Genomic DNA, 12,503 nt, shown 5'->3' with positions numbered 1-12,503 from the left:
TGTGATTCTGTCTGATGACACTGGAGTCCTTTCTTCTAGATCTGTGTCTATGAACACAGAAGATACTCGGCTGCCTGTTTGATCTATAGTTTGGTGTGTCTGTAGCGCCTGGGAAAGAAAAAGGATGCTAGATGAATTTCAAAAGACCTGCTCTCCAAGAAATGGAGCTTCCTAATGTAGCAGCTGGTCACGCAGTCAGAAACCCATCATCATCCCAAGGTTCACTGTAGGGCAGCAGGCTGTGTTTCCAAATGGACTCAGTTTCCATGCCGGATGACCTGCAGTGCAAGAAACTGGAGAGCAACAGATCCTGCAGGCTCAACGCAGGTTCTGTTTTCTCAAGTGAGAAAGAAAGGTGCGTCTGAACCTTTCTATGGATGCATCACTGTCATTCAGGCTTGCAAATGCTAGGGGAGGCCTTCTGTGGAGGAGGGAAGCTGTGGGCCAATCTGCTTACCTTTCCCGTGGGAAAACGACACAAGACAAAGTGGACCGCTAGAAGAGCGCCTAATGGCCAGTCATAGATGTTCCTTTAAACCTGCAGTTCTGGGACTGCGTACACGCTCCCAGCAATGTTCTCATTTATGAAGTCTTTGAACAGCTGGCCTCTTCTTCACACTGTTCCCCTTCCCTTTTCATCCACAATGTTCCTCAGTGCTGTTTCCTCCAGCTCCTTAACCATCTCTTCTAGACCATTCTAAACCATCCTTGCTTGTACCCAAGTAAATCTACTTAGCAACATCAGTTGAAGGTTATAGCTCTTCATAAAAGAACACTGACCAGAAATCTAATCATATTATAGTGTATGTGTGTGTGTGTTTATACACTATGTGTGCAGCATATGTGCACACATCTACGGACGCACACAGGTTTGTATTTGAACATGTGGAGACCGTGGAAATAACTTGTTATGTCTTACTCTCGGGCCTTCCACCTTAGTATTTGAAACAGGGCCTATTACTGAACCTGCGAATCAACATTTTGTCTAGGCAGGCTGGCCAGTGAGCTCCTGGGATCCACTTACCCCTTCTCTCAAATGTACATACAGCCACTTCTGGCTGTTTCTTGAGTGCTTAGGATTTGAACTGTGGTCCTGAGGTCTTCTTCCTTGTATAGCAAGTGTTCTTACCCACTGAGCTACTCCTCTGCCCCCAATCCAGTTTTGAAGAACTGAAAGAATAATATGTTTTGTTTCTTCCCAGTGTTTCTTTTTCACTGCCTTGTAACTGCTAATGAGTGTGCAGGCTCTAAGGTTTGCCATCCTGATTCCGGGCTTCCTCAGTTCTCTCCCAAGCCCCGATGCTGCTTTGTGGTCTTGGCTGAGTTGTTAAACATTTTATCGTCCTTCACTATGAAGCAGCATCTTAACACATCAGCCATCTCTGTGGTGTCTGGTCCTTGTGGGTCCAGAGGCACAGAGTCAGCTTAGCTCAAGGACTAGTTCCTTAGAGTGCAGCTGTTTTAATTAGAAACTCAACAGGAAGACTTTGTGCTTGTTCTTCTACTCAACAGTTCTTCTTTACTAGAGAGATATGCACATGCTTCTTTCCCACATTCCACCCATATTAATGGCAGAAGACGCTATCTCTGAGGGTATTTGATAAATCTTGGTGAATTCTACCTCTCTCTTTCCAGTTGAGTACTCTTAACATTAGCCATAGGCAGAACACCTGCTCTGGTGCTGTCTGAATTTTGTCAAGTTCATTGGTTAATGTTCATTTTATTTTTAATTATGTACAATTGTGTGTGGATGTACACATGTGAGTGCATTGGTAATAGAGTCCAGAAGAGGGTAACGGGTCCCCTGGACTTCCACGTAGTTGTGAGCTTCCTGGTGTGGCTCCTGGAAGTCTAACTTGGATCCTCTGGAAGAGCAGAGTGCACTTTTAACTACTAGACCGTCGTATCTCCATCTGTATCTCCTCCAGTTCACACAGGGTTTCCTGTTGTTATCGATGGTGGTGGTGGGTAGTAGTGGCAGCAGTGGCGATCGTGGTTGTGGTAGAGGTGGTGGTAGTCATGAAAGCAGTGACAGAGGTGGTGGTGGTTTTCATTGTCAAGGTGATGGCAGTGGCGGTGGGCGATTTTGCTTGTTTTGGGTATAGCTCTCAGGTTCTAATCTGGCCATTTGAACCTGGGTACAGGATACACTCTGAAATGAATTAAAAGCCTTTTCTGTGAGCCTCTGCATACAGGTGACTCTGGAAACACTATAGCTTTGTCATTGGTCCCTGTCTTTCATTTGGGTGTCTGTTTCTGCAATAATTCTCTACTCAAGATTCTTAGTTGCTATCACGTAAAAGTCCCTCACTGTTTTATCTGTGCCGTGTATAGACGCTTGACTTCATGGGTGTCTCTCCAGGATCCTGACGTGTGCACTAACTGTGGACACATCTCTCATGCACCTCATGTGCTTCAGTGCAGTTCAGTTTGTTTATTTCTCGTGTATCTCTTTCAGGTTAAAAAGCAGCAGTGACCTAGAAAACAAATCCATGGTGGCATAGAAATTAAAATCATTTCTTGTCAAGATTTTCTGTGCATCCTTAGTTTACAGAATTAGCATAAGAGCACTAGAAAGAGCTAAAGAGAAAAGCAGAATAGCTATGTCGTTGTATTTATTTTAAAAATGTAGTCATATTAAGACTTTTTTGATGAGAGAAAAAGATGATTGGAAATTGGTGACAGTTTTGCTGGACATGCTAAAAGTAGGGTCAGCATTGATATTATGTCCTGACTGTCCCAGCTCCTAGATGAGCTGCTTTGTGTCCTATTAACATCAAGGGCTTATCTTGCTGGCAGGGCTGTTCTCAGCCCTCCTGTCAATAGAAGGCAAACTGAAGCAGTCGATCAGACATCATCAAGCACAAGGCCAGGTGGATTTCTCCACCACAAAGCAACTGTCCAGGAAAGAGAATCCTCGCATATATAGCTTTTGTGTCTTTCTAGTAACTCTGAACATCAAAGGTTATTGCCATAGTTATCCTAATTAAACCATAAAATTCTGATGTCTACTCAATGGATTAAGCTGCCTTGAAACTAAATGAAGGAATGACAGGTGGAACTGGTTGCTGGAGTTTTTCAAGGAAAAAACTAGGGCATGTAAGTGTGTGAAAGCACTAACAGCTCCGTCATTAGGCTCAGCTTCAAATTAAGACAATGATACTTTAAACACTTTGCGTAGAATTCTTATCCCCCAATTCCCAATAAGCTTGACAGTTAAATAAATGCTTCACCTTCGTTTTAGCGTTTCCTATATTCCAGCTGATTGTGAGACCATAGCGCTCCTAGACTCTGTTTCAACACTCATTTCCTCTCTGTAGATTCCCTTGGTGACCTAGAAATCAGAAAACAAGGCTTGATTGTCACAGTTGCAGGGTCACCATAGTAACAGCGGATGTGAAAGCTAATTCAGGGTATCAACCTTGCAGTATGAGTTTTTGATTCAGTTTTTGCCATTAAAGGTATCATTTTTAGAACCTTGGTGAAAGCATATCAATTATGTCCAGTAGCATGCAAGTGTGCATGAGTTTTATTGTTATACCCTATTAGAGCCCGCTGTTCCCCAGTGCATTCAGTCCTTCCTCAGAAAGGGAGCTTCCTCTTTCTGAAGCTTAGCATTGTCGAACACTAGAACATGTATGGATCTGTGAGCCTATGTTCTCACTTATTTTGTTTTGTTTTTCAAATATTTTGTGTCATCTCTTTGAGATCATCATACAATTGGGCCATTTCCCCCTTCCCTTTCCTTCCAGCAAACTCTCCCCTTTACCCCTCCTTGCTCTCTTTCAAGTCCATGGCCTCTTTTGTCATTAGTGTTGTTGCCTGTGTCTGTGCATAGTGCACACATATATTCCCAAATGTGTGAGCTTTTCATGGTACTATTGCCTTGTGGACTTGAGTGTAGATTTAGCAGGGTGATTGAGGATAGAGTCACACTGTTGATCTTTTATTATGACACAACCATACACAACCATGCATTTCTTTGTAGCATTTATCAGTGACCTGCTTGCAGAATCTCTCATTTTCCTCTTATTTCTTGTAAGGATTAGTTTTTGTCAAACAGAACCATCTTTCCTTTGAAGAGAACATTATCAGACAAGACTTTTCAAGAAGGAAAGATGTCTAATGTTAATGTTTTCTTCTCTCCTCTCATTTCCAGAACCAAACTTTGTGTCTTCCTATGACATTGGCAACTTCACCTACTTCTTCTTCCGAGAAAATGCCGTGGAGCATGACTGTGGGAAGACCGTGTTCTCTAGGGCTGCCCGGGTCTGCAAGAACGATATCGGAGGGCGATTCCTCCTGGAGGACACCTGGACCACCTTCATGAAGGCTCGCCTCAACTGCTCCCGGCCCGGGGAGGTGCCGTTCTACTACAATGAGCTGCAGGGCACCTTCTTCCTGCCAGAGCTGGACCTGATCTATGGCATCTTCACCACCAACGTGTACGTAGCTGTGGTTGAAGCTGGCGCTCTCTCTCTCTTCTCTTCTCTTCCTCTTTTCCTGAATGAGCCTTTTGTTCTTTGACCTCTGAGAGTTTAAAGTTGCCTTAGAGAAAGTTTTTCTTATTTTCCCCGGGCTAAGAGCCAAAAAACGACAAAAAGAGTCTTTTCAGTATGAATTAAATGTTAGGTAAAGATACATGCTTTGCGTGACTTGCTTCAGGAAAGCTAATTCAAAATATTTTTTTTTACTTGTCCTCGGGAAAAAGTAGTATCAAATTATTGTATTATGAATTGCTCCTTCCTATTGTGTGTTCTAAACACCTTGTGAAGTGCAGGTACATATTAGATAAGATTTTTGTTTTTTTCCATAGGAAGGTCATGCATTTTTGCATAATAAAAACAGCATTGTCTAAATGTCTGAGCTTTGCAGTCACATCATTCTTGCCTGGGCCTCTGCATTGCTTGAATGCAGCTGCAATTTTCCCCTTATAGCACCTTGTGTTTCTCTTGGAAAGATGCTCCTAACCACAACAACAGAGACTATTTGATTTCGGAAAGCTTGGGAAATTTCAGAGCTCTCATTCAGTCAGTCTTTCCTAGGTGGAGTGTCTCATGCGCCTGTGTTGACTTTCCCCTCCTTAGCTGCCTGTCTAGGAACTAGAAACCTTGGAGAACTCTGGGGTGTGCTCCTCTGTTAGCTGTGAGATGCAGTTAAGGTTTCAGCTTGGAGCTCCAGCCTGGAGATCCAGCAACTGAGACAAAGGTCAAGCAATCCTTTCCAAAGGAAAGGATTCAAAGTAGATGCGCAGAAAGATTCCTCGTAAGGGAAATGTTGCTCCCGGTTCGGTATTGATGGTCATCTTACATCCTGGGAAATCTTATTTCTGTCCAAGCTAGACAGTGAGCGATGTTTTCTCCACTGTCTCTGTATTTTTCCTTTAACATTTATGTGTGTGTGTGTGTGTGTGTGTGTGTGTGTGTGTGTGTGAAAAGTGTGTATATGTGCATGCGTATATATTCAAAATGTGTGGATGCACATGTGTTACAGTGTATGTGCATGAGGCTGGGTCCAAAGTTGATGTTGGATATCTTCTTCCATTGCTCTCCTCTATTGGTTGCTGCAGGGTCTCACACTGAACTTAGAACTCGCTAATCCTGGCCATTCCAGCTAGCCAATCTGTCCCAGTGATCCCAGTCTTTTCCTTCCAAGTGCTGGAATTAGAGGTGGCCACCATGGCTGCCTAGCTTTCCATGGGCTCCAGGGTTCTAGTCTCCAGGCCTCACACTTGGGCAGCAAGTGCTTTATCCACCAAACAATCTCTCTAGTCTCTCCTGTGCCTCTATCACTTTGTATCAGAAAGCCTGCCTACAAATGTCATTCCCGAAGGGTCCCTTATACCACAGCCTCCTGCTTCCTCTTTGTCTGCTCTCACCACCACTGGTGAGTGTTCATGCTCACTGGATTTTAACCTGCGCTGCACGGTCTTCGTTAAGAATGAAGTTAGGAAACTGTGTAGTATAGATGGCTTGCTATCACCCCCTTCACGGTGGCCATGCCTGTTGGAGATCTGCTTTGCAACCCCAGAGGTAGTTTTCACTACTTGAAGATTTTCTTTTTCATAAAAAATCAATTTATGGGTTCTAAAGTTGATTTGCTTCCCAAAACCTTGTTTAAGGACTGGTGCTGGCTGCACAAGATGAATGTCCGGGTCCTCCGCTGACATCGATCTCACACACAATGGGAGCTTGGCTTGCTGATTTAATGGCTCTGGGCCAGAAACAACAGCAGCGAGCGCTCCCATTTCCAAAGTTCTCTAAGTCCTGTGTTTGAGCCACTCCAAGGGGAGTCTGTTTAGAAAGACGGGAAAGCTCCTCAACTGCACTCCAGGATGGCAAGCGTTCTCTATGTCAAAAGCCACCCAGCATCAGCTTCTCTCCAGACAGACAGGAACTCAGGAGACTTTCAAGTTCTACTTTCCCCAAGCCAATGAGGAGGAGAAGAGCCGCAGAATGAATAAATCTACACTAAGCACCCACTTCTTTTTCATCTTCTGCAGTGGAAGCATCTGGGCTCCACATGGGGCACTTCTCAGTGCTGGACTCCCAGGAAAACATTCGTCTTGTATGAGCTGTTCCTTAGTACCATATGCTTCTCACAGAACTCTCTCGAAGAGCTGAAATCCAGATCTTTGCTGAAAAGCAGCCAGGATGCTGCTCCCCACTCATGGCCGGGTGTCAGAACCTCACTGAGCAGGCTTCCTTTTCGTATATGGACATGTCTTTTACCCTGAAGATTCCAAGCCTGTGCTGGTATTAGGGAAGTCTGTAGGGTGGTTTCCTTCCCCTCTTCATTATTTGCCAGTTAAGCAAGCACAAGTTGGATGTGAAGTTCTGGAGGTCCTGTGATTTTTCTCTATGATGTAAGGAAAACACTGACTTAATTCTGACAAGATATTGGCTCAGAGCATTAATATGGAAAATACGTTCACACCCCTCATTTAGTCTACATTTCCCTTTGAGACCCGTAGCTCAGCTTGGAATGCAGATTTGAGAAAGAAGCATTTGCTATCCCCGTGTTAGTCAAAGGGCGCTGACCTTCCAGAGCCTTCTGCCCACAGCTCTCTTGTAGAACCTGAATTCTAAATTAAGGCTTCAAATTTTTATGTCAGTGCTCTTTAAATTTTTTTCTTGCTGACCCTTTAGATTTACAATCCCTTCTTAATAATGAATAAGATGAATCTGACAGTCATTCCTTGCAAAACACATTTGGTTTATTATTTTTTTTGAAGAATGACAAACGCAGATATCTGTAGATTTTGATAGGAAGAAAAGTTTGACTAGCTGCCACCTAAGTAACAGGATAAATAGGTGGAAGAGGAAGCCATGCAAGGAGAATGACTGTCTCCGCCCACTGGAAGACAACCGCCCCCCACCCCTTACCCCCCACCCACACACACAGCAGAATTTAAAATTCAGGAAGCTTTTCAAAATCCCTTGTTTCTCCTGTTGTAGTTGAGTGAATTTGGTCCGCAGCCAGCAGGGTCATATCTGTCACTTCCCCTCATTTCATTCTCTGAATGTTTGCTTCCACGTAAAGAAAGTACAAGGCAGACCCAGGCATCACCCTGGCTCAGCCTTATTGTTAGAGAAAAGTCTTGAACTTGGAACAGCTACAGGTGAATGCCATCCCTGTGATCAGCGGAGGCCAGCTGTCACTGGTGGGCTCTGACCAGCCTGTTCCTTCTCCTTTCTTTTCTCCAGGAACAGCATCGCTGCCTCTGCTGTGTGTGTCTTCAACCTGAGCGCCATCTCGCAGGCCTTCAATGGACCTTTCAAGTACCAGGAGAACTCTCGCTCAGCCTGGCTGCCTTATCCCAACCCCAACCCAAATTTTCAGGTAATCTCAGGGGAGAGGGCATCATGAGTATCCTCCAGGAAGGGAGCAGAAACCCAACATAGCCTAGGGAGCCCGAGCAATTAAACCTTGGCTGCATGCACCCTGCAGCTGCAGTCTCCTGGCCCCTAGGGAACAGCACCTCCCTCCCTAGGCTTAGCTAATGTCAATAGAACACAGCCTTTTGTGGGCTATGGCGCCTAGACAAGGAAAGGGGGCCTTTTGTGAGCTGTGATGGCTGACGGTTAACTGAAAAAGGCCAATCCTCTGCAATGGGCTAGGAATCCAAGCTTCAATTACTGTTAATGATTATGTACTGTGTCCCCCAAATCTCTGGTCTCTAATGAATGATGTCCCAAAGAATAGGGCCCAGGGCATGGAGCAATGGGTCTTGACAAACATAATTAGAGCTCTAATTGGCAAGTATGGTGAGGCTTCCTGTTGGGAAGGGTGGATTGTGGCTGTGGCTGCTGAGAAAAGAAGCCTGGCTAGTGTTGATTCATCTTCAGTCACCCAATTAGAATGGTCAAGCTGCGATGTCCTGTGTCAATCATCCCACCTTCTATGTGCAGAAAAAGCAGAGACCGGGGGATGATGGCTATTTATTTTGTTTGTCCTGACAGCAAGTCTATTCATCTGCTTGGGAAGCTGTAACAAAATGACACAGTTTAGATGGTATTGAGAGAGAGAGAGAGAGAGAGAGAGAGAGAGAGAGAGAGAGACTTTATTTCATCATAGTACCCTACACTTTCAAGATCAATATGACAACAGGATCGTTTTCTGGTGAGGTATTGAAGATGACCAGCTTTTCCGTGGGTCCTCCCTTAGAAGACAGAAACATCGCTGGTATTTCTTCCTCCATCCCACTGCGCAGTGCGTGACTGCTATGGCTCTGAGCGCTTCCTAGAGGTCCTGTCTTCAGCTACTACCATGCTAAGAGATAGAATCTTCATACGAGTTTGGGTGCAGCACATACAGGAACAGCCTTCCCTGTAGGCCTGTTACTGTCAACTCAGGCAAAATATTAGCCATCACCAAGTTCCTGCTACTATGCCTAATGTGTCAGGTGTGTAACTTTCCATGTGGCATGAGTGCGACGTGTGATACCGCTCTATGTCCAGAGTCCAGAGTAAAATAGCCATGGCCACATCTGGCTGGAGATCAAGCTCAGCTCCTGCCCTTACCAACAAAGGCAAAATCCCAGTCCCATCCAACTAAGGGCTTGTTAGCCGCGGTCATTGATCAGTCACAGAAGGGAGTCCTCCCCCCCACGGAGTCCTCCCAACCACTGAATCCTCCCAACCACGGAGTCCTCCCAACCACTGAGTCCTCCCAACCACCGAGTCCTTCCAATTTTGGTTGGTTTATCATCCCAGATTATAGAAGCAGGGACTTCCAAGAAAGCAGGCTTAAGAAAAAGTTTGAATTTTTGCACTTAAATTTTGGGTAAACATCAATCAATTACAATTGAGCTTTTTTAAATTTGTTCAATATTGTTTAAGATTTTTGACATTATGGGATTAAGAATAACTACTTTGCACTGCTTTCCTTGGACAAAATCAAAGTGTTATTAAAGTGTTAGCATCTTCTCCTTGATAGAAAGGGGAAGGAGGGATGCAAATAAACTTGAAAGTACCGGTCCATATGCTTGATTACTGCCCAAAGTATTCGATTGAAAGGGCCCATGGGGACCTTCTGTCTGGAGTCTTCTGTGTCCTACACGTTGAGTAATTGTATATTTTGACTGTTTTTTTTTCTTTTTGATATAAGAAGAAAATATATTATCCCCTTTTAAAAAGTGTTTAAACCTGAGGTTAGAAAAAAAAAAAAACAAGACACTTATATTTATAGAGCCTGCCATTGCATTATCCCTTGGACTGCAGCTCTTCCAAATGAACTGAGGGACTCAGCAGCTTCAACCTCTTTTACACACCTAAGGCAATGTGTAGTTTAGCCCAGGCATCTAGATATATCCATAGCACATAGCTAGTAAGTGCCCTCACGTCCTGCTTTTACAATACCAGGATCACATCAACAAGTTTGCTTTCATCTATTGATGGAGGAAGGTCATTGGTTAATTATAATAAAGAAACTGCTTGGGCTCATAGCTTAGAACATAGGTGGGTGGAGTAAACAGAACAGAATGCTGGGAGGAAGAGGAAGTGAGGTAAGACGCCTCAGACAGAGACACCATGCTCCGCTCTCCCGGGCAGATGCGATTCAGCTCCGACCCAGGATGGACGTAGGCTAGAATCTTCCCGGTAAGCGCATTTTAGGGTGCAACACAGATGATTAGAAATGGGCTAAATTAATATGTGAGAATTAGCCTAGAAGAGGCTAGATAGAAATGAGCCAAACAGTGTTTAAAAGAATACAGTTTCCATGTAATTATTTCGGGGCATAAGCTAGAGCTAGCTGGCGGCCGGGAGCTGGGGCGGCAGGGAAGTGCCCGCCGCTCTTATTACAACAATCTATTAGTAGAATTAGATCCATGCAGAATTGTGGAGGGGGCATGAGCAGAGGTGGTACACATGCCAGGCAAGGAGCTGGCTCAACTGACGTCATCCTCTGAGCCTAGATTTGAAACTTTTAGGAAACTGAAGTTGTAGATTATGGTAGTGGTGGTGATATATGTATATGTTTGTGTGCATCTGTGTGTTTGTGTGTGTGTCCATCTCTTACTACAGACTGGTTTCTATTTATAGATTGTGTTTAGTAGTCTCATTGTCATAGGAGCCTGACTATCAGAGAGTGTGAACTCATTTTGTAGCAAAGATCCCTCCATTAGACATATATAAGTGTTGCAACATTGACAATAACCAATGGTGATATTTATACTTATTATTGTTAACATTATTGTTGTTTTTATTTTGGTTTTCTTTTTGACAGTTAGAATTTATGTAGCAAATATACAATAGGAAAGAAAACGATTAACTGGAGTAACTGGTTCAGGAAAAGATGATCTACGAAGAGAAATACATCACACTCTGAAAACTCAACTAAAACCCACAAAACAACAGAAACTACTTCGCCACCCTTAATCAGCCCATTCCCAACACCCTTGGTGGTATTTGTGTGCCCTGGTAGAGGGAGGAGATTTTGACACCCATAAGATCATCAGCCACTTAAAACACTGTCAGGCAGAGCTTCAGAACCTTTCTCAAGTTTTATTACCAACAATCAGAATCGATGCAGTCAACATGAAAACATGGGAGTGCAGGAGCAGTCAGACAAGAAGAAGACGGCTTGGGGAAGGCAGGCTGAGGTTTAGCTTCATCCTGAGAGTCCGTGAACACACACTTCTCTTGGCAGTGAGGTGTGAAGGCACAGGGGAGCCATTGGGCAGAGACACCTTGTCGAGGATGAAGTTAGCCCATTTGACTTGACCATCAAGCTCAAGTGTGTGGGAACGAGGATAGATGGGCCTGATACAGATAACACACAAGCATTTATTATCTTCCGGCAATTAATGTAATGTAATAGAATTACTTAACAGATATTGGACACAGCTATGCTTTTTCCACTCTTGTGGTTTCTTCTTGTGTGGGGTCCCCAGGGTAGTACAGTACCTGACAGTATCTAGGGGAGACCAGTGTATATATAAGGTTCAGCTAGAGAATTTATAGCCCTTGGAGAGTTTGGTGAGCTGCTATACAGCAAGAAATATATCCAGTAAATTTGAATAGTTTTCAAAATATTGGATATTGAGATATTCATTATAGGATAGCAAGAGGAAAGAATGGTAGAAAACACTTAAAATACAGTTCTTGATAATACAAGCAGACAACATGCAGAAAACACGGCCTCCAGGAATGTGCTCTATCTTAGCGCTCTAACAGCCTCCAGTCCGTGATAGCGGTTTTTCCAGGGCAGTAGGAGGCCACCCCCTTCAAAGTATACCTCCAGGTTTTCAGCACGCCATCTGTTTGAAGACAGCAAATGAATATAAACAGTAGCTTTCTGCAATTGAAGCCAGCGGGTGGGTCATTGCTACCACCCACCCTCCAATATTGCCTTTGATGTCAGTACAATGACCACCACACAACAATAGCCTTTAGAGCTAGCATTCACCTGCAAAGGTTTCAAATCACGTCCAGTTGGTGATCTTTCTTACTTTTCAAAACTGTTCCTAGGGGCGTGGAGAAGTGGCTCAGCTGTTAAGAACACACACAGCCTTTCCAGAGGATGCAAGTTCAATTCCCAGAACCTATATCAAGAAGTACACTCATTTGTAACTCCAGCTCCAAAGAGATCTGATTATCTTTGGCCTCTGTGGGCACCTTCTCTCTCTCTCTCTCTCTCTCTCTCTCTCTCTCTCTCTCTCTCTCTCTCACACACACACACACACACACACATATACACACACACACACACATACACACAGAGAGAGAGAGGTGAGGGAGAGAGAGAGAGAGAGAGAGAGAGAGAGAGAGAGAGAGAGAGAGAGAGGTGAGGGAAGGAGAGAGAGAAATTAAAGGTAATAGTTAAAATCTTAAAAAAAAACAACTCACATTCCTGATAGATGATGTGTCCATGCTTAGAGTATTATTATTAAATACTATTTATATAAAAATCCATTGGTACAGTCTTTTCGCAGACCCCAAACAACTGTATGTAGAATTACTTGTTCATTTATCTGTCCCATTATTCATCCACTTATTTCC

At 43.9% G+C, this 12,503-nt stretch overlaps 1 protein-coding gene across 3 annotated transcripts in view; it reads left to right on the top strand.

Moving 5' to 3' along the window:
• Sema5a (semaphorin 5A) overlaps positions 1–12,503 on the top strand; it is a 427,200-nt gene that overhangs the window by 296,565 nt on the left and 118,132 nt on the right. For all 3 annotated transcript variants that reach the window (XM_075975776.1, XM_075975775.1, XM_075975777.1), the window contains 2 exons: positions 4,160–4,445; positions 7,707–7,842. In XM_075975776.1, the coding sequence (XP_075831891.1) occupies positions 4,160–4,445; positions 7,707–7,842 (422 nt within the window). The remainder of the gene's footprint in view (positions 1–4,159; positions 4,446–7,706; positions 7,843–12,503) is intronic.

Source organism: Microtus pennsylvanicus, chromosome 6 (genome assembly GCF_037038515.1).
Source record: "Microtus pennsylvanicus isolate mMicPen1 chromosome 6, mMicPen1.hap1, whole genome shotgun sequence".
In the NCBI taxonomy this organism is placed as follows: domain Eukaryota; kingdom Metazoa; phylum Chordata; class Mammalia; order Rodentia; family Cricetidae; genus Microtus; species Microtus pennsylvanicus.
The sequence above is the reverse complement of the archived record's forward strand: the minus strand, read 5'-3'. Positions and strand labels throughout refer to the sequence as shown.